This window comes from Netta rufina, assembly GCF_964035555.1.
Source record: "Netta rufina genome assembly, chromosome: 2".
NCBI classification, from domain to species: Eukaryota; Metazoa; Chordata; class Aves; order Anseriformes; family Anatidae; genus Netta; species Netta rufina.
This window is the reverse complement of record NC_140124.1, coordinates 140,847,138-140,874,915: the sequence shown is the minus strand read 5'-3', so window position 1 is coordinate 140,874,915 and position 27,778 is coordinate 140,847,138. Positions and strand designations below refer to the sequence as shown.

The 27,778-nt window shown below is 40.0% G+C and overlaps 2 protein-coding genes across 5 annotated transcripts in view; one reads left to right on the top strand and one right to left on the bottom strand.

Moving 5' to 3' along the window:
- Positions 1–247: 247 nt before the first annotated feature.
- On the bottom strand, positions 248–5,102 carry ENY2 (ENY2 transcription and export complex 2 subunit). Of its 4 annotated transcripts, none has more exons than XM_084281463.1 (5): positions 5,013–5,102; positions 4,582–4,663; positions 3,757–3,827; positions 1,747–1,821; positions 248–510 (listed from the first exon to the last, which is right to left on the bottom strand). In XM_084281463.1, exons 2-5 carry the CDS (start codon positions 4,647–4,649, stop codon positions 434–436), a joined length of 291 nt encoding a protein of 96 aa, XP_084137589.1. In that variant the 5' UTR covers positions 4,650–4,663; positions 5,013–5,102; the 3' UTR covers positions 248–433. The 4 variants fall into 4 exon arrangements, with proteins under 4 accessions (XP_084137589.1, XP_084137591.1, XP_084137590.1 ...); XM_084281465.1 differs by having other exon boundaries at positions 4,992–5,020; XM_084281464.1 differs by having other exon boundaries at positions 4,965–5,013.
- An 85-nt stretch (positions 5,103–5,187) lies between these two features.
- NUDCD1 (NudC domain containing 1) overlaps positions 5,188–27,778 on the top strand; it is a 36,826-nt gene continuing 14,235 nt past the window's right edge. The window contains exons 1-5 of the mRNA XM_084282687.1: positions 5,188–5,332; positions 13,385–13,539; positions 20,078–20,263; positions 24,013–24,196; positions 25,829–26,014. Coding sequence (XP_084138813.1) covers positions 5,215–5,332; positions 13,385–13,539; positions 20,078–20,263; positions 24,013–24,196; positions 25,829–26,014 — 829 coding nt within the window. The 5' untranslated portion in view covers positions 5,188–5,214. The remainder of the gene's footprint in view (positions 5,333–13,384; positions 13,540–20,077; positions 20,264–24,012; positions 24,197–25,828; positions 26,015–27,778) is intronic.

Here is a 27,778-nt window from a genome sequence, read left to right as displayed (position 1 = left end):
TAGATGTAGAGCTTAGGGATATGGTTTAGTGGAGGGCTGTTAGCGTTAGGTTGGAGGTTGGACTCGATGACCTTGAGGTCTCTTCCAACCTAGAAATTCTGTGATTCTGTGATTCTATGTTTTTTTTGTTGTGTTTTTGCTGTGTGTGTGAGGAGAACCTGAACAGCTCTACACAACTGTACAGTACTGGATTATTAAAAAGTGAAATAGATGATACTGTGTTACAGTATATTGATCAGGAGCCATAGAACCACAAGTCCACATTTTTTTTTAATTAAAATAACACCAAGAAATTGATTCAGTGCAAGGAAATTTCAACTCATACAAAAAAAGAAACTAATTTCAATCATTAAGCATGGAAACTGAGTTCCAATCCTGACACAACCGACATAATGCAGAAACAGTAATACTGTATCCAAGACGACTGCTGTAGTTAAAGGTTGGCATGCTGAGCGAGGAAGGTTCTTATTCTTTGTAAGAGTTCTTTCTTCACACTGTCTGGTACCAAGGCTGAAATACATAAGAAAGCAAGAAATTAAAAAGACAAAAGGGAAAATATGCTAATACCAAGCAGGTTTCTGTATGACCATAGTCAAGAAAACTTGAGAATTTGAGGAAAAGGATTATTCAACAGTAGCAAGGACATAATGACCAGAAACTGCTTTGATCATCCTGGATACCTCTTTCATTCAGAAATTTAAGAGCAAAGATCTCAGCCATGACCACTGAGTGAAGGTATTAAGCACATTATCTTGAATATCTACTTTTTAAGACTGAATGAAGTTTCACCCATTAAAACCAAAGCTTATTAGAGAGTCCAAGAAAAACTATATAAAGAAATGTTTCCTGGATCTATGTCCCAGTGGAGGCTGGTAATGACTATTTGCTGGTGTCCCTCAGGGGTCTGTCCTGGGACCAGTACTGTTTAATGTCTTCATCAATGACGCAGACAGTGGGATTGAGTGCACCCTCAGCAAGTTTGCAGACAACACCAAGCTGAGTGGTGCAGCTGATACACCCGAAGGAAGGGATGCCATCCAAAGGGACCTGGGCAAGCTGGAGAATTGGCCCTATGAGAGCCTAACGAGGTTCAGCAAGGCCAAATGCAAGGTGCTGCACCTGGCTCAGGGCAATCCCAGAGAGCAGCGCAGACTGGGAAAACTCATTGAGAGTTCTCATTGCAGCCTTTCAGAACTTAAAGGAGGCTTATGGAAAAGATGGAGAGTGACTTACATTTACATAGGCAGATAATGATAGGACAAGGGGGAATGGTTTTAAACTAAAAGAGGGGAGATTTAGATTAGATGATAGGAGGAAATTCTTTACTATGAGGGTGGTGAGGCATTGGAACAGGTTGCCCTTGGAAGTTGTGGATCCCTTATCTCTGGGGGTGTTCAAGGTCAAGATGGATGGGGCTTTGGGAAACAGAAGACATCTTTATAAGACATTTTAATACATCTTTACCTCATACCCAAAATTTTGTTGGGAGCATCAAATCAATCATCAAGTTGAATACAGACTCATGACTAAATAAGATAATCTGCAGAAGTAAACACACAGCTCATTACAACTTTTGAATGGCTGTTATGCAACACCCATTTACATGTCTTATTCATAATTAAAATCAAGGTATTAACGTTTTTCCTTGCATCCAACACAGACAAGTTCATAGTTTCCATATATAATACATTAATGAACATACCTACCTGTATTGCAAGAATAACACCCATTCTTGTGTTTTCTTACCTCTGCCTTTTGGAGTGATTTCTGCCACCAGGTCGTCAACAGTGACATGCTCTAATCCTTTTTCTTTGATGACATCTGGGGAAGACCAAGACAGACATTTGAAGTCTTAATTCATTCAGTAGAAGACAAAACCTCTGTCAATGATTAAGATATAAAGCCTGCAGGTATCAGAGCAGCCTAGAGATTCTGACCTAGATGTAGGTTATTAACTCACTACCTACTACATTGCTCAGTGGATTTAGTCTCCAATTTGTGCCATAGGCTTCAGGATGGAAGCTTACTACTACTGATGTATCTCAGCCAGCTCATAGTTTAAAATCAAATATTGGAAGGTTTAAGTTTATCTGAGCATTACCAGATGATGTGCACATTACTAGAGCATTTTGGAGTTTGCAAGCTAGCCTAAACATCTCTTCAAAATCATTATTTACATTACAGTGAGAAAGATGCAACTGGAAAAAGTTTTTTACTGCACAGAGGCAGTAAACACTTACAACTCTTCCTAAATAGATTATAGAGCTATGTTGCTTAAACTTCAGGACAGTAAAAAAAAACAAGTTTGAAAGGTATAAATCTGCCACAAAATAAAAGCAATGCTTAAGACATCCCATATACACATACCTGTATTTTAACAAATTGCCTACTTATACTACCTAGACGGCTACTGAAAAAAATGCCGAAGTCAATGCTGAAAAGCCTCAATTCAGAAGCACAAACCCAACACATTTTGTTTAAACATGCACGTTTTAACTGTATGTCAGTATTTTTGAGAAATGGAGAATCCTAGTCTCCAAGGTACCAAATATATTTTCTGAACTGACATCATGATTTGTCAACTATTTTGGGGCGTTAAATTCCTAAAGAAATTTATTTTGGATTGCTCAATTATTGGCCCTTATCCACACAGGTGAGAGGTTGTGGATGCCCCTCCTGGAAAGTGTTCTAAGCCAGGCTGGATGGGACTTAGCAACCTGGTCTGGTGGGAGGTGTCCCTGCTCATGGCAGGGGGGTTGGAACTGGATCGTCTTTAAGGTCCCTTCCAACCCAAACCATTCCATGATATAGATCAAGCTACTGAAAACAAACAAACAAACCCCCTCTGTTTTCTACTGGAGGTTATTATGCCCTTAGTAAGGACAACTGAACTTACATCTGCCTTCTCAGCAGCTGCAGTTACAGTTCAAAATACAAACATAAATTCAGTAATTCCAAATAACTTTACTACAGCAGATTACAAAACGTATAGTTGAAAAGGCATATATACGTTCCCTTTATTATCCGTACTATTGAAATGAGTAATCTGTGGCACTGGCATCAGGCAGACAGCCATTTCAGCCTTCTCTGCAAATTCACCTATGAAAACAATTTGTCATACACAGCCCCATAAAAATTTCGGCTGATAGACCAAATCAGAATTAAAATGAAAGCTCAAAGGATATGTTATTTACGCTAAGCAAATTTGACCATGTAGTAATACTTCTGGAGGCTGAAATACTATTTATAAAATAACAGTTTCATACAAGTCAGTAAACTGTAGAAATGATAGTTAATTCGACGCTGAAATTGTGGGTATGCAGAAGTTCATCAGCTTGTTTTCTCTCAGTTAGGCAGATGATCTTACTTTCATGAATTGTATTCAAAAGTAGTAAAAATGCACATTTTTCACTCCTGTATGCAAATGACACAATTCTTTTATATTTTTAAGTTGTGTAAGAAATTGTCTTTCTCAAAAGAAAATGCTGTATGGTCATGAAAATTTAGGGAACTGATTTCATTTTTTTTTTTTTCCTCAGGCACTTATTGAGTTTCAGATCAGAGAAGAGTTTCAAGATTTTTTTTGGCAAAGATGGCAAGATGCTTTCTTGCACATGAAAACAACTGCCAGGGATATTTTGCTTCCCTAAATACGATTTAAATCGACTGTTAGACAGTAAAAGTTTTCACATGGGACCTTTATTTGACCACAACATCAGTTGACTACAAAGGATTATTTATTTGACCACCAATTACCTTTGCAATGTGCCTTCAACTGATCCTTCCAGCCACATTCAATTAACTTGGCTCTCAGCAAATCTTTAAGGCTATTAAGACAATAAACAAAATTATTAGGAACAGCACACATTCCCAGCAAGCTCAAATATGCTTCAGCATGAAAAGTAAGCCCACAGTTACTACTCATAGTAGAATTTCCAGACCAGCAGCAGAAATGGTTGAATGGCATGTGAATCCCATCTTGAATGGGTACCAATTTCAGTGTACAACGTTTGGACTACGAGAAGGAGTTGGTTCAGAAGCTATCTTAACTCAATCTTTCTTAAGGTAGCACTGATGCTGCAACCACAGAGAAGAGGTAGAAGCCCACAAATCACGTGAACTACCTGAGACTACTCTGTTGCAAACGTATGCTGATATTCAAAGCTGGAATATTTAGTTTAAACAAGGCTTTCAACATAAATAAAGCCTTCTCCCATCCTTTCTGAAACAACAATTTTGTGCTACTTTTGTCTTCAGCTGTCTCCCCAAATTGGAGCTGAGAAACCTGACCAATTAAACAACAGAAATCTACTTGTTATATATAAGGAATCTTTTCTACTTAATTTTATCAATTAAACTGAAACAAGTTTTGCATGAGCCAGGAGTTCCCCAACACAACCCACCAGACAAAGAAGCTTTGGAGTTCTCAGGCCAACCACCCCATCCTTTATTTGAAGGGTAAAATCAGAAAAGCGTTCAGATGATAATATTTTTATTCAGCCATTTAAAATTTCGGTGTTTTCGTGGTGTTCTGACCAAGGCACCACTCCCATCTGGCAGCAGCGCCCAACGCCCACTTACCGCTCCCGCTCCCCCGTTTCGATCAGCTTCTGGTTAATGGTGGCTCTCATCTGGGCGTCCTTATTCATGGTGCAAAGCTGACCTAGGCGGGGAAGCAGAAAGTTACGAGGCTACCGACGCCAACACGGCTCCGAGAAGACAACGGGGGGAACACGGGCGGGGGCTGCCCCGAGGAGCTGTGGCTGCCCCATCCCTGATGGGAGGGCAGGCTGGATGGGGCTGTGGGCACCCTAGGCAGGCAGGAGGTGTCCCTGCCCACAGCAGGGCTGGAGTTAGGGCTCGGGTCCCTTCCCACCAGGCCATTTTGTGGCTCCACGCCCGCCCCCTGCCACCGCTCACCCGCAGCCCCCCCCTCCCAGCGCCCCGGCCCCCTCAGCCCCTACCCCGCCCCCCCCACGGCCGGACCGAACCGAGCCGGGCCGGGCGCTCACCACCCGCTCCCTCCTCGCAGGGCCCGCTGGGAAATGTAGTTAGCGCGGCCACGCCGAGCTGGGCGCCCACAGCTCCCGGCGTGCTCCAGGGCTGAGGGCTCCTCCCGGCAGCAGCCTTCGGGGCGGAACTACAGCTCCCAGCGTGCCCCGCGGCGGCGTTGGAGTTGGCGGGCGGTGCTGAGGGGCCCCGCGCAGCCCCGGCATGGCGGCCGCCACCAGCTGCTCGCTGCGCGCCAAGCGGCTGCTGCTGGAGCCCCGCTTCGAGGGCTACAAGCTGTCCCTGGAGCCGCTGGCCTGCTACCGCCTCGGGCTGGCCGACGGTGAGCGGCGGCGCTGCGGGCGGGCGGCCCCTGCCCTCCCCTGGCCTGCCCGGCCCTCCCCTCCGCGCTGTGACAGGGCCCCGGCATGGCGGCCGGCCCCGTCCCGCTCGCTTGGCGGACACGGAGGTGCCCGGACCCGCTGGGGGCTGTGGGGAGGGCCGGGGCCGGGGGTGGGTCGGCGGGATCTGGGGTGTTGTGCCCGGTTCTGGCTCAAAAAGGACGGGGAGATGCTGGAGAGCCCAGGGCAGAGCCAAGAGGGGGATGAAGGGAGTGGGGCATCTCCTTTACGAGGAGAGGCTGAGGGAGCTGGGTCTGTTCAGCCTGGGGAAGAGGAGACCGAGGGGAGGCCTTATTAACGTTTATAACATGTGAAGGGTGAGCGTTAGGAGAGCATAGCCAGGCTCTTCTCAGTGACATCTAATGATAGGACAAGGGGCAATGGGTGCATGCTGGACCATAAGGAGTTTCCACTTAAATGTGAGAAGAAACTTTTCACAGTGAGGGTGATGGCGCACTGGAGCAGGCTGCCCAGGGGGGCTGTGGAGTCTCCTTCTCTGGAGACATTCAAAACCCGCCTGCACGTGTTTTTGTGTGAGCTGATCTAGGTGTTTCTGCTGCAGCAGGGGGATTGGACTAGGTGATCTTTCGAGGTCCCTTCCAACACCTAACATTCTGTGATTCAGTTAGCGTAGTCTTACACAGTCTTTTGCAAACTGCCATTTTCCTTTGCTTGTTGTTCACAGGTGGATGGTCAGGCTCTTCACTCCATGCTCTGTTTCTTTTACTAAGCAATACCAGCGTTTAAGGTGCTGCTCTGCCAGTGGGTTAATTACCACAGTCCTCAATTTGCTGAGCCATATGGGGTATGGGCCCACATACATACCCATGCCCCCCTGAAATTGCTCAGCATTCTAGCTTTATTGATGTGTGAAATTTGAGTCTGTTGTAAGGTACATGAAGGATCTACTTTTCTTCTTTTTATTTCCTTTCTTTTTTTTTTAAGGACCAGACAGTTACGTACTATTTGGGCAAGCTGACCTTGTCTGTACATGTACCAGGCAATACACCAGTCTTCCGAGTTATCCGTTAAGAATTGCTTTTACTTTTGTCTTAAGTACTTTATTTTAATAGCGGGGCAAAAGATGTGTTGTGTGTGAATTGTGTATCAAAGGATGAGTGAATGAAAGTTAGACAATACTATATGTAGACCTATGATAGGACTGAAAAACTTAATGACAGTGCCATTTTTGTTATGTAGTTTAACATTTCCACTCTAAGACTTTACTCTAAGGTGTAGGTGCTGCCTTTTAAAATACCATCCAAATGTAAGACTGTGTGTGTGTGTTAGGAGCATCTTACAGCTCTGTCAGAAGTAGCAACAACTCATGTAATGTAAGTACAGCTTCTTAGTTTTGTGTCTTGGTTTCGAGATTAAAGTTTTGCAAAGCTGGTTTTTAAGATATTTGTGGACTGTCTTGCTAAAATACAAATGTTCTTTTTGAACAAGTGAGGTGTTTCATGTAGAAATTAAGTTGTCCATTTTAATTATATACAAATATATATAAGTATATATAGTTTCATCCTTACTGTGATGTTCTGTCTGTAAAAAGATCAAACAAGCTGTGTGGTTCTCAGATAAGTCTACTGCATACCTGCTCTAAACAGATGTCATAGAACATGTGACTGATGGGAGTTCCTAATGGATCTCTCCATTGAGATGTTTTCCATAATAGTTGCAGTAACCTGTGTGATAGAAGTCAGAGTGTTCTTTTTTTTATCTGCTTCCCACAGCACAAAGACCCTGACTTATTTTCAGTCCAACTTATATGGCTGTCCTGCTGAATCATTAATACTAAATTGCTGTCATTAATCATTAATACTACATTCTGGTGTGTTTGTGTGTGTGTACAGCTATCAGTCTACTGGAGAATAGAAACCCATTTTCTTTTTTTCTTTTTTTCTTTTTTTATTTTCCCCCTTTTAATTAGTAATCTGAAATCTAAACCAATCCAGGCTCTGTATGTGTCTTCTAGATGTTTTGTTTGTCTCATTCAGCCTGTCCTTGGGCCATGCACTGGTTCTTTCTCCCTTTTGTTTTTTTTCTGCTTACTTCATGGTAGTTTCCTTATACTACAGAGATGGTCTGTACCTGGACTTTGTATTTCCTGCTCTCTGTGGTCTCCATGTGTGTTATACTGAGGGCATCTTCCCATAGCTGGGCTTGCATGTTGGGCAGAAGTAATGGGGTGAGTTGTAAAGACCAGGTATGGCCTGTAGGCCCTGGCTTTTTCGATTCACTGCACGAATCAATTAACACGCAAATTGACATTGTGTGAGAGGGACAGGGAGTTTACTTTTATTTCCTTGAATTGGGAGTGAATAATAAAAGATAATAGCTGAAGAAAATGTCAAATAATTAAGAATGCTGTCAGCATGACTAATTTATGATTTTATTTACAATTGTGCGCAGAGATAGGATGGTAGAATCTGGAAGATTAATGGAAAATGGATGCTGAATTTTGTCTTTGTTTTCCAGGAAAGAGCTTCAGCTTGCCTCAAATGACCAGGGATTTGGACTTCTGCCTCTGTGGCATCCCAAATTTCATGGCAGTGAGATGAGCATGTAGGTTTTGGAGCTACTTGGAATATGTGACAATAAATAGGTCTTGTTCTTAAGCAGAACTGAATTACCCCTTCTGTAGCTGACATATGTGCAGTCTTATGACAAACTTGAGCATTAACCATTACCTTCTTTGCTCATTAAAAGAAGTATTTTTTTATTTCTTTGCTCATAAAAAGAATGTCACATTTGCTGTTTTTAAGTTGATCTGTCTTATGAATTTAACTGCCACCTTTACAATCAAATGAGAAAAAACCTTGTTGTATGGAATCAATGCAGATTTGTACTCGTGGAGCAGGTGGCCAGCAGCATGTGGTGTTGCTGGGCACCTTATAGTGTTGTGCTCGTGGCTATAGCAATTTTCAGTATCTGACCATCGTGTCAAACTGAGTTGCAGGTAAACTAGCAGTGAATACTGTCAGGCTCTGGTTGCCATGAATTTGCTGGTCAGATGTGCAGCTGAAGCTGAAAGAAATGTAAAACCTTGGTTTATTCATTGGATCTAATGGGAGAGCGAAATTTAATTGTGAATTTCTTAAATATATGCTCACAGTGGAAAAGAATGGTGAAATTTCGTTACAAGACATTCCCCTTTAAATACTCTGATGAGTGTGTTCTTTGTCTTCCTTACTGGCCACCCCTTCTGTCTAGTTCATCTCAACTTTCACTGGCTGTTGTCTTTCTTCACCTCACCCTGATAATATGTTTCAACTAGGAATGAGTCACACAGTGGTATGCCTTTAATGCCCAACTCTTCATGCTAAATTTTGTGTATTTTTCTCCTTATTCTCTCTAGTTTGTGTCCATAACTTTTATTCAGGTGCTACCCTTGCACTGAGTTTTGTAATGGCCTTTTGCATTCTTGAACAATGGTGTTAATAAGGTACTGCTCTGCTTGCAGTCTGCTTAGACTAGAAGTTCTGTGCTTCAGTGAAAAGTAGTTCCCCATTCACTGAATTTCACTGGAAAGTACCTGCCCCTTAGCAATGCTACAAGGCAAAATGCATTTGTGTCTTATGGAGACAAGGAAACTGATGGTTTCAAACTTTTATGGAGGTTTCCTTTTGTAGTATACTAGAAAACTGAAAAATTACATGTAGAAAAAAGAACATCTTTAAAGTCATGTTTGGGAAGTAAAGTGCGAAGAAGAAAGTGCGAGGCATGGTTTCCCCAGGCTTTTTACAACTGTAGATCAGAAATCTAGGTTTAGATCTCAGGGATGTGTGACTGTTCTTATGTTTTACTTTAATTTGTTGAGAAAGAAAAAGATAACGTACAGGTGAGTTCTGCTGTACAGCTGCTGTTAATGGAAATGGTTCTCACAATTGGCACGAGTCAGCTTATAAATGAAGGTGTGTTGCCAAAGTGACACTTTGACCAAGTGCCTTGCTAGTTTTTGCAGCTTCTTCAGTTTTTATGTTCATTTGAGTGTGCAGTAGAGCACATACATTCCATACCTGTGCAAGTAATTTGATCTGATGAAAATACCTCCTGACAATGACCTATGATGAAAACATGCATGTCTTCAGCGAGCTGTATGCTTGTTAAACAGTAAGCTTGTGTGTTCTGACTATTAACATTTACTACAGTAGACAAAGCAAGCTTTTTACTCAGCAACAACACAATGATGCTGCCATTAACAATAAAAACAGTTTTGTTAATGTTAAAAGAAAAATAACTGATGATGGGTTAGAAAGATCTCTGATAGATCTCTGAAAGATCACTGATACTAGAAAATAAATGAATATTTTCCATCGGTATGAAGTGTATATGAAATACTAAATTGCTTCCACTGGGTGGCACTGCAAAACAAAGAATGACATGGAAGCATGTATGTAGTATTTGATGCCCCAAATGATATGTTAGTATAATTATTTTACAGATTTTCCAGTATTTTAAAGTCATTGTGATGTATTCAACAATGAACAGTGTGGATTTCACACATTTTCTTCACTTTGTTTTTTCAAATTTGCTTTATGGTGTTTAATGACAGATGCAAGACTCAAGTATTCAGATAAAGTATGATAGTGTTGATATCCTTGATAGTGTTTTTTATTCAGAGGAGATATTTTGCGGTACAGAGGAATAATTATAAGGTGATCTCATTAGGATAGGAAAATCTTGCTGCTTTTGACTCTTATGAGTTGCTTTGTGTTAGTGCTTCTGCTTTTAGGTAAATTAGATATTAGTGATAATCTTGGCTTAATTAGTTTGGACATATTTTGAGTCAAATTACTTTTTTTAAACATTGTGTTGGAAACATACAGTTCTAGACGAGTGGTGTAATTTTCTTCAAGCCAGCCTGAACTGTGACACCTCACTGCAGTTGTATAATAATATTGAAAGCTGAGACTTAACGTATACATTCTGTACATTCTTTCTCATTACTGATGTGACAGTTTGAATCGATGTTCTTGGGTTTCAGCAGTGCAGATTTGGCTATCAGAAACTTAAGTAAGACTGTGTATCATTCTGTGGGAATAGCTGTCATAAACTGCTGCTTGGCAATTGGACCTCAAAGGTTGGTGCTATTGAATCAGTCCATGTTCTTGATCCAGTTCCTTAAGGCTCTTTTTCCTATGTAACTGAATCAGATGATGATCCAATTGAAATAATTATTTTCCCTTTATATTAGCTTCTATTTTGCTGGATTTTTATTTATTTTTTAATTCTTATTTTTTTTCATCTTGTACTTTACTTTTGCACTCTGCTCTGCTGGCTTTCTCCTCATTTTTTCCAAGGACCATCAGGAAAGTTGAACTTGGAAGGCCCTAGAAAGGAAAGAATGTAACTTCATCCTAGTATGAAATCTATAAACTGCCTGAGCACGTGGTATGTGATAGCAGATGGCATTTGTGTGCAGGTTTCACTTGATCACAGAATGAGTTTCAATTAATTAAGGCCAGAATAGTTGCTCTAATTATTTCTTCTTGGCACAGGGATGTATACACAGGGTACATTCTGTGAGCATTTGATAACTGTATTTGAAGCGTTATGTGACAGGACAGTACACACTTGCTTGATTTCCTGGTTTAAAATCACACATTGTATAGTTTCTGACTTGTATTTATGAAGAATTAATTACATAAGGCATCTTAAGGGATTTGGATCTCCTTTAACTGATGTCTTTATTCAGGGCTTGTCAAAACTGCAGCTGGAAAACTTCATCTTCTTTCAGCTTTTGCAAAGCTTATAGCCTCACAATCAGCTAATCAATGGTACATTGTTCCAAAGTTTCTTTTGAAAGTTATAAATTTGTTTAGGAAGCTTTTGATTTGGACTATTTTCAACATGTGTGTATATTTTAGTTAAAATTATGCCCATAACAATGTGCTTAGGGGGGTAGAGGGGAGAAGCGGATAAACACTTCTTGTAAAGTTCTTTACAAAATGAGCCAGTTTCAGCTTTTCTGTGCTGAAAACGCTTTACATGCTTCAGTGTGTGAGTCGTAATTTCAGAAGATCAGGGAATGGATCTACATAGAAAGTAGGTGATAACTACTTGGTTTTGCTGAAAATAATTGTCTTGAGTTAGGTTTGTTTTTGTCTTTGTTTACAGAATATTCATGTCACCTCTTGTCGTGCTGGGAAATATATCTCTGTGATAAAGCTTGATTGTCCAAATGACTTTAAAAAGCATTTTCACAACGCAGCCTTTTAATTTCTTTTACAGTGTCATTTATGGTGAAACATTCAAATTAGTTAAAGCAGAAATCAGAATGGGTAGCATCTTCCCCATTATGAGGTTTTCTTCCTGCTCCTTTTTTTTTTTTTTTTTTTTTTTTTTTTTTTTTTGCTATTCCAGCTCTTTGTGGAGGGCCGTGCTTCATAGAACAGCAAGCTATGAATTGCAGAGGTGCTGAAATCTCTCCAGTGTGGTGGATGTGAATAATGATGTGAGCTGAGTGGAATTAATGCTGTCGGTTTGCAAATATCAGCAGTGATTAGGAAACTAATTGTACCGTCATTTTACAAACGTTTTCTATTCTGTGACTGGATTTTTTTTTTTTTTTAATCAGGCAGGATATGTTGCATAGTTTCCTATGGAAAAAAATAACTGCTGCTTCAGTAGGCTTTAAATAGATGCTAACGAAAAGTGTAAGAAATCTTGGTTTAAAAAGTGTAAGGTGAGGACTGCTGGATGGAGTTGTGAATGGTCCTTGCTCTGGTAAAGACAGAAGTGAAACACTGGCAATTACTTCACTCTTTTTTTTTTTGAGCTGAAAAGAGAAGAAAGTGTGGAAACTGGAGAAGTAGAAACTAGAATAACTATTGGGATGAGTTCACTTTGTTAGCCTTGAGGTGCTCTTCCCATGCTGGAGATTTGAAGCCTTTTCATCATGGGCTGACAGAGTTCCCATCTCCTAACTTTCTGAAGGACTTTTCTTGGCATATGAAGGGTGAGAGAGACTTCCCGCAGGGAAATGGAGGATCCTGGGCTGACTGTGGGGGCGGCTGAGCAGTTGCAATCTGTCTGAGACTATTTGGGAAGGATGGGCTAGACGCTTGCTCACGTCTTTGCTAGAACTTGAAGATTTTCTGCACTTGGATACATTGGGAGCAGAGCTGTTCAATCTCCATATAGACGTGGGATAGCAGGAAGGAGCTGCAGCTAGGTTAAACTAGGTTAGTCTTGCAAAGATAATTCCAGCTGAGATTACTGGTAGCTGAGGGGAGGTTTCTAGTTGGAAACATGTTGCTCAAGGATGCTTTTAAGTAGCACAATTCCTGTCCTCAAGGAGGCATTATTATTAGTGAGCAGCTGTTCTTTGCAGCCTCCTTCAGACAAAACTTACACTGTAATTTTGATGGTGGTATCCTGGAGATTTCTGAAGATTTCTTCAACCTCAGTGGAAGTGCTAGGAACATATTGTTTCAGTAATGACCATGTGCTAATTCTGCTCTGTACTGTATTAATCTTTTGCTTTGCAAGTGTTGGTAGCTTGGTTCAGAATTTGAGATTATAAAATTCACATAGTTGGATGTTTTTTTTTTGTTGTTTTTCATTGTTTTCTTTGAGTTACAGTAGAGCAGGATTGTTTTCCTTTACTGTAATACCATGTGTTTATCAAGAATGATTTTTCCTCTTTACAAGTAGATTTAAAAGTGAGTTTTACTTGGTGGTATCATGGGTATTTCTGTGTTGTGAGGATTATTGACAAACTGGAGAGATCCAACACGTGTTGGAATAGGCAGTGTGGGACACCTTGAGTGGTGGTAGTTGATCCATTATCACGGTGAGTGATTGTGGTGACCTTTGGCATGGATGGCTTGCTTTCCAAATTTATGGTGAAATTTTAAACTATACATAATGTATTTTTCTTCAAATAAACCAAGGCTGTGGGCTAAGGATGGACAAATTATTTTTAAATTCTTAATTGGAACTTTAAATTATTCAATTTTCAATTTTAAAACGTTGTTCTTTTTTCACAGCTGTAGCAGAAGTGAAACTCCGTGATGATCAATATACCCTTGACCACATGCGTGCTTTTGGCATGTATAATTACCTTCACCTTGACTCCTGGTCCCAGGATAATGTCTACTATGTTGATCAGTCTGGAAGGGTTATGAATTTGTCAGTGACTCTGGTAAGAACAAACTTATTTTTAAAATAACTGAATTTGAAATGGTAGGGGTAGAAAAATCAAGTAGAAAATACTTGTCAAGGAGAATCTGGATGCAAAATCAGAGGGAAAGCTAATGCCAGATAGAGAGGTAGATCAGACAAGAATGGTGTTTACCAGGAAGGATGAAGGGGGTTAAGTGAAATTTCTGACATCTTTCATTAAAGGTACTTTACTAGCACTGCGCTGCGTTGGTATTGCAGTCGTACGGCATCGTACTCCGTGATGGGGAAGGCAGACATATGGTAACAAGCTGAAGAAGAGAGCAGACGCTGCTTTTCCAGTTGCCAGCTGTTCCTCCTATATTTTTTTTTGATGTTTGTCTGTCTGCTAATGTGAAAATCCAGTCCTTGTAGATATAATTCTAAACTGCACAGCTTCTTTCTCCCTTTATAAATAAAAGCGTGCATAGGCTAATAACGTGATCTGGGCATCACTCATTGCAGGCAAAAAGATGCCAGTGGCCTTGGGCAAACATGAAAGAGTGTAAGCTAGACCAAGTCTGGAAAACAGGACAGTTCTTTGTTGTTATATTGATGTTCTTACACAGTTGTAAATTGTTTTCCATTTTTTTGAGGCATTTTGATGCATAGATATGCTAATTCTACTGCAGAGACATTCTTTATTCTGAAGGGACATATGGACACTAGGTTTCTGGTATGTGCAGTGGTAGTACTTGTTTATTAAGGGATAAGAGACTTACTGGTGGTGACTTTGCAGCTATCACAATGTCTTGGAGTGTATAATTTAGAGTAAGATTGTATCTCTGATGATTATGACTTGTACCCTGTTAAAGGTGTGCTTACAGTTTTTCATTAGAAAGTAGGGTTTTGTTTGTTTTTGTGACGATTTTGACTCAATCCTTCTGACTCACCAAGTATAGCTTCTTAAATAATCATCTATGCAGAAAGGAAAGTAAAAAGTCCATAATTGTAGACACTTGTTAGCTAATTTGAATAACAATATTTCATTCATCACCAGTTATTTGGTTAACATTTTATGTTGAGAAAGGTCATAACGTGTAGGTACTTCCATTCTCATCCTAAGATGTGTTCTGGCACTAATTGATTCAGAGCTGCTGTTTGATTTTTTATGTTTAAAAAAAATAATTTTATATAACAAGTCAGTTGAGATCTGCTATGGGTTTAATATAATTCTAGAAAATACAGCGTGCATCACATTAGTACTTCCCTCCTTCATAAAGCTGTTCCTGTTTCATTCATGTATGTTGGTGGGGCAGCCTCTTCCAGTTTCTGGATTCTGACTTTTGGAATCATGTTGGTTGACATAAAATTAAATAGATTGTGAGAGTGTGAAATAGAAGGTATCTTTACATCAGTTAGGAGGAGGAGAACATATTTAACCTCTTGTTAATTCACAGTAGTGGTATACTGCTGTGTTGTTTAAGTTTGTGGAGTCTGTTCATGTGGTTCTCTCTAGACTCCACAGAACAGTTTGCTTTGTGTCGTGGCCTAAGCTTACTTCCTTGCTGTAGTTGGCTATATGTAATTTTCACATTTGGAAAGGAAAATATCCATTGTCATGCTACCCAGGAGTTTGAGTGTAACTCTGTGGGACAAAAGAAAACCCACGATACTGCCTGGTTTTTAAGAGAACGTGGCTTGTTCTGTGCAGGGCCCTAGGGGAAGAATTACAAGGTCAAGGCTAAGCTGAAAGAAATCCTGAGATGGTGGTTGTAGAGTTGGTGGGAAATACAGGTTTTCAGAGTATGGTGGGCTGAGAAATGGAGCTGCAAAATAGCTCCGTCACTTTTCAGAGAATGTACAAGCAGTCTGTGTGTTTGGCAGACTCTCATTGAGATAAAATAATAGAGGACTTCTTCCAAATCTTTGGAAATCATCTGGATTCCCAGCAGAACATCCAAAAGAAAGAAGTTTATCAGGGAAAACCTCCTGTGATCAGTGCCTTGTCACAATCTCATTTTTCGTGCTTTTTTCCCCGTGGTTGGCTAACCTCGCCTGGCTGCCATGTGCCCACTGCACTACCCTCTCACTTCTCAGCAGGCCAGGGGAAGAAAGTAAGATGGAAAAGCTCATCGGGTGATGGGCTTCGTGGGCTGCAGGGGGAGAGCCTGCTTCACCATGGTCTCCTCCCCAAGCTGTGTGGGCATCTGTGCTCTGGTGCCTGGAGCACCTCCTCTCCCTTCTTCACTGACCTGCAGGGCTGTTTCACAATGTTCTCACCTCCTCTCTGTCACTGTGCAACACCTTTTTACCACTTCCCAAGTATGTTTTCCCAGAGGTGCCACCAGCCTGAGTGATGGGCTCAGCTGTGTCCTGTGGGGGTTTGTTACACAGCCAGCTGGAACCCGCTGTCCCTGACGTGGGGCACCCCTGGCCTTTTCTCACAGAGACCACCCCACCTGCTGCCAACACCTGCATGTATAAACCCAGCACATCCCGTTACTAGGAGGGAGCTGCATCTGTGCATTTCATTTGTAGCAGATAAACCCAGGTAAAGGATTTTACAACAGGCAACAACTTGCATTTATATGTGCGATACCTTTAAATAGATATTCTTGAAGCTAAAAATCCCTTGGACTGGTGTGTCCCTTGAAGTCTTCAAGGAAATGGCATTTTATTAATATAGTACAGTAGGTTTTAGTTATAGCAGACTGTCAAATTGCCACTGTCTTTTGTCCTAATATGCAGCGAAGTGCTGTTTTGCAGAGCCTATGTATTTGCATATGTATAAAGAGGAACTTGTGTTCAGAAACATCAACAAGGTCTCTCATTACAAATGTGCCTGCCCATATATTAGTCAAATGTATATCATAAATCTCATTACAGCCAAGCGTAGCTTACAAGTTAGCAAAGGCCACAATTCAACTGAATTTCAGTATTTTCTTTAACAGAAGATTCACCGTGTTAGCATGCTTATCCTAAATTCTTACTCAAAGAACGTGTGGGCTTTTTAACAAGTAATTATTTATAGTTCTGATTCCTATTTCTGTTGCAACTTCAGTTTTTGTTTGGAGGCGTGTTGCACTTACCCTTAGATGACAAATTATCTCTGCAACTGAAGTGTTTAGAAAGATGTCATCGCTCAATGCAGGAGGTACAGATAAGACTGTCACTTGCTCAAAATCAAACATAAATTGAAAAAAAAAAAGTGAGGAACATGAGCAGATTTTGTAAGTTGATGAATGAGTATTCAGATGTTATTTATACCAAGTTGAGAAAGTTGTTACCCTAACTCAGCTAGAAATATATTTTTGGCATTAACACTCATCTGTTGCAGCTATCAAGACTGTCACTCAGTAAGCCAGTATCGATGCTTTGGTTTAAAGACCTAATGGCTAGTGCAGTGACAGAATTAGTGAGCTTGGGGAGGTTTGTTTGTTTTTGTTGGCTTTTTGTTTGTTTTTGCATCTGACTTTGCAAACATTACACAACTTAAAAACTGGAATTGAGCTGGAAAATAGTTCAGAGTTTTCTCCTATAGCAGGTAAATGTTTGGAGTTGTTTTCTTGACTGTCAGCTCTTCTTCCAAGGGAGACTTTTTATGTCAATAGAATGGAATTGAGATACTGTAGCAACAGTAACTCCTAATGGCACTCCTAAATCATGGAATGGTTTGGGTTGGAGGATACCTTAAAGTCCATCCAGCTCCACCCCCCTGCCATGGGCAAGGACACCTCCCACCAGCCCAGGTTGCCCAAAGCCCCATCCAGCCTGGCCTTGAGCACCTCCAGGGATGGGGCATCCACAGCTTCTCTGGGCAGCCTGTGCCAGTGCATCACCACCCTTTGAGCGAAGAATTTCCTCCTAACATCTAATCTAAACCTACTCTCTTTTATTTTAAAGCAATTTCCCCTTGCCCTACCACTATACCCCCTGACCAAGAGTCCCTCCCCAGCTTTCCTGTAGGCCCCTTTAGGCACTGGAAGGCCACTAAAAGGTCTACCTGGAGCCTTCTCTTCTCCAGGCTGAACAGCCCCAGCTCCCTCAGCCTGTGGGAGAGGTGCTCCAGCCCCTTATTCATCTTCATGGCCTCCTCTGGACCGACTCCAACAGGTTCATGTACTTTTTGTGCTGGGGGCTCCAGAGCTGAACGCAGCACGCCAGGTGGGGTCTCACAAGAGCAGACTAGAGGGGGAGAATCACAGTATAACTCAGGGCTGATTTTTGTCACTTCTTTTTGTTATGTTTTATGCAATATTGTTTATTTTTACATTATGGGAATTGTTGATAACAATGTGACTTCTTCATAAAACTTACAGAATTTAAATCTTACAGGCATGCTGACAACCCTACGTACAATTTCACTGCGTGACTGTATGAGCTGGCATATGCTCATTTAAGTGGAGCCTGGGTGGGGAGGCGTCAGGAAGAGTAGAGGGAATTTTTTAGCTTGTATTTTATAGTTCTTTCTTAAAGGAACTGTTTGTTGATGTTTAAACCTAATTCCAGTGAGTACATCTGACTAGTATCTCAGCATCCCCTCATACTTCTGAAGCAGGGAATCTAATACATTCCTAAATTTGAATTGCTGAACAGCAAATGAAGAATACTATAAGAGCATTTCCTTTCTTGACTTCTGAGGGGAGGCTTTGTGATTTAAAGATATGTATTTTTTTAAAATTTTCCAGATATATTGAGTCCTGACATCCTTCCTTAGTGCTGATAACCTAATGTGAGCTTTAGAGAATTAAATGGCTGATAGCTGATAGTTTTTAAAAACAGAATTGCATCCAGGACTATTTGAAGCTTATTGTCATGATTCGCTTGAAGGCTGACAAAAGCATGGTCCTCTGTAGTGTTACATAGTACAGCCCTGTAAATCACTATTCCAGCGCTGATGCTTTTTGTCTGTGATTTAGTTTCTTTTTCCTAGACGCAATGCTCATACAACTTGTTAGTTACAGTGGAACACCTCTATTGCAGAAAATACTGCCTTTCAGTAAAGCCTTTAAGAAATTGAGTAAAAGATGAGGATGCCTAGAGGCTTTGTTCCTAGTGTTTTGGTTTGGGGTAGCTTTTGTTTGTTTGTTTGTTTTTAATTTTCATCCTCTCCTCCTGAATGTGTTCTAAATTAGTCGAATAGTTGAAGGAGTATTGTGATACAACTGAATCTAGAGAGTGAACCTGAATGCTTCTGGTAATTAAAAATCTAATTTGCATCTTTTCCATTGCAGGTTTCATAATTGCCCTTGTGCCTTCTTGTAGTGCAACTGTAATCTCTGATATGAATTCAAGTAGGCGCAGAAGGCAAGCAGGCTCTCTGTTTGTCATCTGCTCTTTTTTGCTCTTGCTTATTAAAGTGGTACTTACCCAAATCCAATTTATCTTGCCTGCTTTTGAACATGTTCTAAATACACATCTGATTTTAATAACATCTGGAAAAATATGAAGGATTCAAGATTGCCTTAAATACAGTATTATTAAAAAATGAGGCTTGTTTGTACTGCAGATGTGCACTTTCTGTGTTACATATACATGCACAAGTGCAAAGAACTATTCTAAAGATGTTGCTTTGTATTTTTCAGTGCCTTATTTCATGTACAAGAAGGAGTGGGTTTCTTTTGCTAGAAGTAGACATGTACATGCATGATCTCCCCCCTGCCTCTGTTGTGTGCTGCCCATTGCTTAAGTGAAGGCAGAGGGACAGCAGATGCTTAGAACATTTTGTGGCTGAAATTCCAGAGTCTGTAACGAGATGCTGTTTTAATCTGATGTTTTTCCACTGCTGTTTCTTAGTCCCTTTCTCACCCTGTAACAGAAGGTGCGTTTGGTATGGCACATAATAGGTAGGTAGTTGGTTCCCTTCCCAGGTTTTCAATATTGGCATAAAAGAAAAAAATAAAGTTGCAGTGTGCCGCTGACATGGTATGCTAAATAAATGTATCTATCCTGATGCACAGTGTAATCATAATGTGATAGAAAAGCTACTTGCAAATATGACATGAATACAGTTGTTTTGTTTTTTTTTCTAGCTAATCACAATCATTACTTCTCTAATTTTCCGAGTGAGCTAACCACTCTAGGAAAGCTGAGAAATGTTTTATCAACTTGAATGTGCCAGTTGAGTAAGAGTGGGGTAAAATTTGTTTTAATTAGGAGTCAGTGCAAGTGAACAATTCTCTGGTTTTCATTTCACGTACAGTCTTGAGGATTTTATTGGGGCTGGAATTATTTGAGGTAAATGTTTGATTATACAGGAATGCTTGGGGAAAAGAAGTGAAAATCTTTTTTTAATGCAAAACATAACTAGTGCTGTAAAATCGAAGAAAAAAATGGAATGCTGAAATACCAATTACAAGACACTTCTGTTTTCAGTAAACAAACTCAATCTATACTGAAATTCCCTCACCTTTTCCATGTATGTGGAAGTGATTCTTGCTACCCACTTATTTCGGAATATGCTCAACTGCAACAAACAGGGGAATTGCCATTAAGATTTGTTATTCTTAATTTGTCTGTAATACTTACTTGAATTGATAAGTACTTCCTAAAGTCTTGATCCATGACTTTGCTTACAGGACACTTCTCTACAAAAGCCAAGAGAAGTTTTCAGGCTCCCTGCAGACTTGACAGCTTGTGATAATCGCCTTTGTGCCTCTATATACTTCCCATCTTCCACATGGGTTACCCTTTCTGATGGAACAGGAAGACTCTATTTAATCAAAACAGGCAAGCGTGGAGACAGTGCATCAGAAAAGTGGGAGGTAAGTCGTACAGAATCATAGAATATCCTGAGTTGGAAGGGACCCATGAGGATTATCAAGTCCAACTCCTGGCACCGCACAGGTCTACCCAAAAGTTTAGACCGTGTGACTAAGTGCACAGTCCAATTGCTTTTTAAATTCAGACAGGCTTGGTGCAGTGACTCCATCCCTGGGGAGTCTGTTCTAGTGTGCAGCCACCCTCTCAACGAAGAACCTCTTCGTATGTCCAGCCTAAACTTCCCCTGCCTCAGCTTAACACCATTCCCGTGGGTCCCATCACTGGTGTTTACAGAGAATAGGTCACCTGCCTCTCCACTCCCCCTCGTGAGGAAGTTGTAGACTGTGATGAGGTCCCCCCTCAGCCTCCTCTTCTCCAGGCTGAACAGGCCCAGTGCCCTCAGCCGCTCCTCATATGTCTTCCCCTCTAGGCCCTTCACCAACTTCATCGCCCTCCTCTGGACACTCTCCAACAGTTTAATGTCCTTTTTATACTGTGGTGCCCAGAACTGCACACAGTACTCGAGGTGAGGCCGCACCAGCGCAGAGTAGAGCGGGACAATCACCTCCCTTGACTGACTAGCAATGCTGTGCTTGATGCACCCCAGGATACAGTTGGCCCTCCTGACTGCCTGGGCACACTGCTGGCTCATATTCAACTTGCAGTCGACCACAACCCCCAGATCCCTCTCTGTGGGGCTGCTCTCCAGTGTCTCATCGCCCAGTCTGTATGTAAAGCCAGGGTTGCCCCATCCCAGGTGCAGAACCCTGCACTTGCCTTTGTTAACATTGTGGTACAATATGGTAACAATGTGGTAACATTGTTGTACAGTAACATTTTATGAATTTTACATATACAAAGTAATTCTTATTCTTACCTTTCTTATAATTATTAAAAATTAATCTTTAAATCTGAACTCTATACTGTTGATAAATGGTTGTGTCCAAGCATAAAAATCATTCTACTGATTTCTTTATATGCAAAATATTTATAAAATTAAAATGGTTGAATGGGAACAGCTTCTTGACGGAAAAAGAATCTGTCTAAATAAAAGTGAGTGTTTCTAAATGGGTGGCTTAGTGCTTGTCAAGCTGAACTTCCAAGAACCATTTCCCCTTTGCAATTCATATGGATATGCCTAGGTTTTTTTCCCACCATCATTTATTGTTTGTTTTTTCAACTGACCTGTGGAATAATAAATATTTTTTTAAGTCCAAAATTACCATCAGTCAAGCTAATAGCTGCTTTTGTTTTTAAGTTAAGAGACTTCTGAATTGCTTGTGCTGATGTAATTCTGCTTGAAATATTCACCATTTAATTTGCCCCATCATAAAAGTGGAGACTAGAATAAAACTTATACAAAATTGCTCATTAAAAAGCTTTGTTAAGTAGCCCTGTGGGTTACCTGCAGAGTAGATACAGTGCAAACAGTAATGTTTCCACATCTCTGGTAGAGAAAAACTTCACATTGTGCACTTAGCTCTGGCAAATATTGGTGCTTAATATTTTTTACTTTAAATTGTTGGTTGTAACTGAAGTTTGTTTTTGTGTTTCTCATGATGAAATAGTTTACAAAATGGGTTATTTTAAGAAGCCTTGATAAAAGGTTCATTTTTTGTATCCACATCAATGTGGTGTTACAATACTAATACTCATATCAGTTATCTTGCTTGGACACCATGAATGTAGTTGTTACTTTTCTACCTCAGCTGCTGTGAGCTCATTAGTTTGTCTTCTCTTAGTGTGAGAATATTGATCCATAAATAAGTTGCATCAGAGTTGTACTAAAACATCAAATTTCTATGCTGTTTGTCACCATTTAAATTCACCTTTTGAGTGTTTAGAACACCCAGTGGTTTACAGTGACTTTAACATCTCAACCTCACAAATCCTTAAACATTATCAGGTTTCAGTAACAGCTAGATTGAGCCTATGCTCATTTATCCACTGCAGCTTAAATTCATTTTCCTTTATTCTCTGTGGCTGGCTGAATGGCAGAGCTCAGAGGGCTGTGATCAGCGGCGCAGTCTGTTTGGAAGCCTTTAGCTAGTGGTGTTCCTCGGGGTCAATACTGGGCCCAGTCTTGTTCAACTTACTCATCAGTGACCTGGTTGAAGGGACACAGCGCACTCTCAGCAAGTCTGCAGGTGACACAAAATGGAGAGGAGTGGCTGATCCACCAGAAAGCTGTGCTGTCATTCAGAGAGATCTGGACAGGCTGGAGAGTTGGGCTGAGAGGAATCTCATGAAGTTGAACAAGGGCAAGTGCAGGGTCCTGCACCTAGGGAGGAATAATCCCAAACACCAGTACAGGCTGAGTGGTGACCTGCTGGAGAGCAGCTCTGCGGAGAGGGAACATGGGGGTCCTGGTGGACAACAGGCTGACCGTGAGCCAGCAGTGTGCCCTTGTGGCCAAGAAGGCCAGTGGGATCTTGGGGTGCATTATGGAGAGCATTTCCAGCAGGTCAAGGGAGATGATCCTGCCGCTCTACTCAGCCCTGATGAGATCTTACCTGCAGTGCAATGTCCAGGTCTGGGCTCCCCATTACAGGAGAGACCTGGAGCTCCTGGAGTGAGTCCAGTGTAGGGCTGCGAAGATGATCGGAGGACTGGAACATCTCTTTTGTGAGAAAAGGCTGAGAGGGCTGGGCATGTTTAGGTGATCCTCCTGGAGTAGGGCAGTTGGACTAGATGATCTTTAGAGGTCTCTTCCAACATCAACCACTCTGTGTCTGTGACTTTGATTTTAATGTATTAATGTTCTAGAAAATAAAGGATGTTTTATTTCTTATTTGCTCTTTGGATTTATTTTGTTTTTCAGCTTCTTGTGATTTATGCTGAATAAGCACCTTTTAAGAGAAAAAGCTGAAACACATAGTCTCTAGAATTAAAACTTCTTGCTGTAGGTAGTTACTTCTAAATGTCTCAAGGTTCGAGATATGCAGGCCTTCGGTATGACATTGTTTCATGATTACAGTGATCCTGCCTAGTCACATAAAAATATAGATGGACTTTGCCAAACCCTATAAATAAAAAGTCAGAAAGTTCTGACTTAAACCCCTAATAAATGTGAATATTATACTTCATTTAATGGTAGGTTCTCTGTTTCTTATTCTTATTAGAGAATATTCCTATTAGCAAATAAGAAGTAAATCTCTTATAGTAATCAAATGAAGAGAGCCGCCTCTCTCAGCTTTGGTTGATGATGAAACACTGATAGCAATGTACTGGATCTTTTATCTTCTTGTTTGCATGTGCCAAGGTCCACGATGATTTTTGGGATCTTGGATTGCTTAGGAGAGCAGTGAGGGTATTGGTGAAATGCCTGCATTTTCATCTTGTATGAGACTTTCTTCCCCAGTTGGTATGCCGTGCTTATGGATCCTGTTCTGTATGCTTATTTACTTTAGTACTAAACAGCTGCGATGTAGACACTTTTGTAGATCTTTGTGCTTTGTCTAATGGGCCATTTCAGTGATTCTGTAATAGAAACAACAATAACAAAAAACATTTCAGAACAGTTTATTGATAGCCAAAGAAGGAAGAGCCAGAAATAGAACAGAACAGAATAGTTCAGTTGGAAGGGACCTTTAGGGATCATCTAGTCCAACTGCCTGACCGCTTCAGGGCTATCCAAAAGTTAAAGCAGTTTGTGGCAAGCAAAAATTAACTGGTGTTCGATGAAGCCTTTTGCTGCTTTCTGAGGCTGGGTTTTAACTGACTGACTTTTTGCCAATATTGTGTCTTCTAGATTGTGTTTAATGAAGAACTAGGCAGTCCATTTATTGTAGCACACAGTGTTTCATTTGTAAAATCTGGTACTCATTCAGTAGCTGTGCTGCTGCTTAGGGTAGAAAAAGATGAATTGGACACAAAAGGAAGTGGATTTCATGTTACCTTGGAATGGGTTACAATTGCAGAGATGAGCAAAGAGGGTAAGTGTTTTACATTTATGTTACTAGTGGTTAAGGAGAACTAAAACAAACAAAAACTGAAAACAAACAAACAAAAAAAAAGCAGCTGTCATGCTTTCATTCTTTGTTTTAGAAGTTTATTTTTCTTCCGTTTCTGATATGTCCTTCCCATAAAAGCTCTACTCAGATAGGTAATTTTCTGTTGTTTTCAGATGAAGGTCTCAGTTTTAGACCTTAATTATGACAAATATTTGGAAGATAGGAAGAAGTAGACTTATACATGTGTGGCTAAAGTGATTAGAAAACAAACTAAGAACTTTACTTTGTGACATTATGAAATGAAGTTCCTTTAGCTTGGTCCAGTAAAATCAAGGTTCAAGATACCTATTTCTAATAAATATCTGTTGTACTTCTCATAATGTTGTATGAGTTATTACCTTCCCAGTACAGCACTCCTATTTGTCATCTGTATAGTCTGAGGTGATCTGTTTAAGGATGATCCCTTGTTGCCTGGGGTTTTCTGAATGCATAGGTCTCTGACTCTGTTTCTGTTTAAAATGGCTATGTCTAGTCCATTAATACCGCTCTGCCCACACTCAAAAAAGGAGGGAGAGGGGCTTTAATTAACACCCCCAAGTACCAGAATTACATTGTAGTCTGGTTATTGTTTTTTATTCCACTTCTGAACTAACTTTTAGCAAGTACAAGTATGATAACTAGTTAAACCAGATCTAATTTGGGTCCCCTTATCTGTTATTCTCTGTATTCTGTGACTGTGAGTTTCCCTAAATGTAGCACTGATGTCAACCTGTCAACCAGGAACACATTAGACTGGAGTGGTATAGATGATTTTTACCTTCATGATGTGGTCTTGTCTAACGTCTCTGCTAATAAGTTCCTTTTTTTTTTTTTTTTTTTTTTTTGCTGTTGTTGGTTTTCAAGTACAACAATTTCTTATAAAGAAGAGTTGAAGCATAGATGTGAAAAATCAAACAATTCTTGAGGATAATTTTAGCACCTGTGAGAATTTTACGAAGTTATTGGTTAATTCCTAAAAATCCGCTTGCACTATCTGTTATTATTCAGAAGTCAGTCAAATACTTAGGCATCTGAATCCAGGTAAATTTAAATGGAGGAAGAACACTAGAATGTATCGCCTTACCTGTGTTTTAAGTCATCGTTAGTCATGTGTTTGGGAGCACAGTAGGGAATGGTGTGGTCCTTGGTGCCAGTAGTTAACAATTAGGACCTCCTCAACTCTTGTAAAACACTAGTCATCAACAGGGAAGGTAGGCATTTTCCATCATGAATTGTTGTCACAAGCTATTTCGTTGTTACTCAATTTTTTTTAGCACCTCAAAAATGTTTAGAAGATTTATTTGTGCAGAGACTGAGAGTGGTTTTCTGAATTGCCAGGCTAGCTGTGATCAAAGAAGTCATCATAAGGAAAAAGGAGCGATGTTAGATTAATTTTAGGATCTATATGTGTAATAAAATCATTGAAAAACAAAAGAGAAATTTCCTTTGAATCCATAGTACTGTTATTTAACCAGTAGAATTATGTAATATTTTTAGGTGTAATGAGGTTCTTGAATGAGATTTTGCGCTGTAGAAAAATAGTACTGCTCAGATTTTTTTTTCTTCATTTTACAGGTGATCATCAATATGAAATCCGCAGAAAGAGAGTTTTACAAGGCAAATCAGTCCCCCATTATGCAGCAATAGAGCCAAGTGGGGATGGTCTAATGATTCTTTCCTACAAACCATTCAAATCTATACAACAAGAAGAAGAAAAGTTGGTAGAAAATGATGATGCAAAAACAGCAAATGAAAAGAAAGGTAAAACTTAACTGTCAGGTTATGACAGACTGCTCTTTGTTTTGTCAAAGAAAAGAGCTTGTCAGTTTAGAATCTGTTTGGAAACTTCAGCAGTAAATGTTTGTCTTTAATATCTGCCTTCCAGGTTTGTTTTTTTTTTTTTTTTTTTTGGAAAGACAGGCTTTTTTTAACGTATTTGTTTTCTTCCTAGGAAGTTGTGTTGGGTATAAACCTATATGAGAAGTCTTTTTGGATAGGAAGCACTTAAAGAATTTCCTTGTCTCAAGAAAAAGAATATTCTGCAAACAACTGTACTCATTTGCTAACAGTTAAGACAACAGTTAAGTTACCTAAATGCAGGTATCTAGCTGAAGTGTTCAAATCCAGAAGCTAGATTTAGGTGAGAGAATGGAGCATGGCACCCAAACAGGTGTTCAGCAGAAAGGTATCTCTGATATGGAAATCACTCCTGCCTTTCAAACAACAAAAAAAAAGTTGTTTTTTTTTTTTTTTTTTTGTTTTGTTTTTTTGTTTTTTTTTGTTTTTTTTTAAGATGAAAATCTAGTAAAAGACTCCAGTAAGAAAGTAGTTTAGAGAAAAAAGAATCAACTTCATCAAAATACACTCATACTTTTCTTCTAGGAGATCAAAGCAAAATGAAGTATATGAACCCCTACTAAGTATTAATCCTAAATGTCAGAGTTCACAATATGTATATTTATGTAGCTATATTGTGTTATTTAAGATTTGATTTTTGCTTCTGAATATGAGAGAGAGGCTAATGAACCTATCTTAACTGAATGATATTAGCACAATTTTTTCAGCAGTGCAGAAATCTATTAGCCTAACCTGGGCTATAATTTTGGTTGCATGGCTATATGAAATTGCAGGCATAGCAGATACCAAATAGCGAAACAAGATGTGCTGGCAGTAATACTCTAATTTTTATATGAGATTACAACAATACATGAGGAAACATTAGAGTGGTTATGTTGCTTATTGGTATTTTGGCTTTTTCTTTGTCCTTTCAGATTCTGCTCCATACATACTTGACAACTAATAAGGTAGTCTAGAAGATAGTGTAGAAAAGAAGGGCCGAAGGTATTTTTGGGTCTCATTCTGTTGTCTTACAAATTAGGACTTTAATATCAGATACAGTCTGTGTCACAATTTAGAATTTTGATGGCCGTTGCATCTCATATAATAATAGTTCTTGGGAAGTGTATTTGTAGCATCTGTGACTGATCCTGTAGTAAACAGGAAACTCACAGTACCAGGCAACAGTGTAAGAGTCCTTCCAGAGTTACAGTTGGTGAGATGATCAGCTAAATCTTATACTATGACACCTTGAGAGCTTTCAAACCGTTCCAGAGAATGAGCCTGTCCATGCTTTGCTTTCCATCTAACTAGGAAGGTAACATGTAAAAGAAAATGAATACATCTGTGGTTACATTTTCTGTGACCAGCTGTGCACTACCCAGTCATGCTGTCATAACCTTTAGAATTTTTTAGATTTAGATTCTCTCCTTGTAGAATAACTTAGCTTCAGTTGTGAGGGAAATACAAAGATCAAGTCCAACTGTCAAGACTACCCTGGGGCCGATGCAAAGCTAGAACATATAGTAAAGAGCATTATCCAAATGCCTCCTAAAAATTGACAGACGTGGGCCATCAACATCCTCTAGGAAGCTGTGGTGGTTTTACCCTGCATGGCAACCAAACTCCGCCACAACCATTCTCTCACTCACCCTCTTCAAAGGAAAGAGGGGAGAAAATATGATGAAA

Bases quoted from the DNA above. Each gene is read 5' to 3' on its own strand.
- ENY2 (XM_084281463.1), bottom strand. From the start codon at position 4,649: ATGAATAAGGACGCCCAGATGAGAGCCACCATTAACCAGAAGCTGATC. The intron at 3,828-4,581 runs GTAAGTGGGCGT...TTGTCTTAATAG, and splicing joins GAAACGGGGGAGCGGGAGCG to CCTTAAAGATTTGCTGAGAG. The intron at 511-1,746 runs GTAAGAAAACAC...TATGTATTTCAG, and splicing joins AATCACTCCAAAAGGCAGAG to CCTTGGTACCAGACAGTGTG.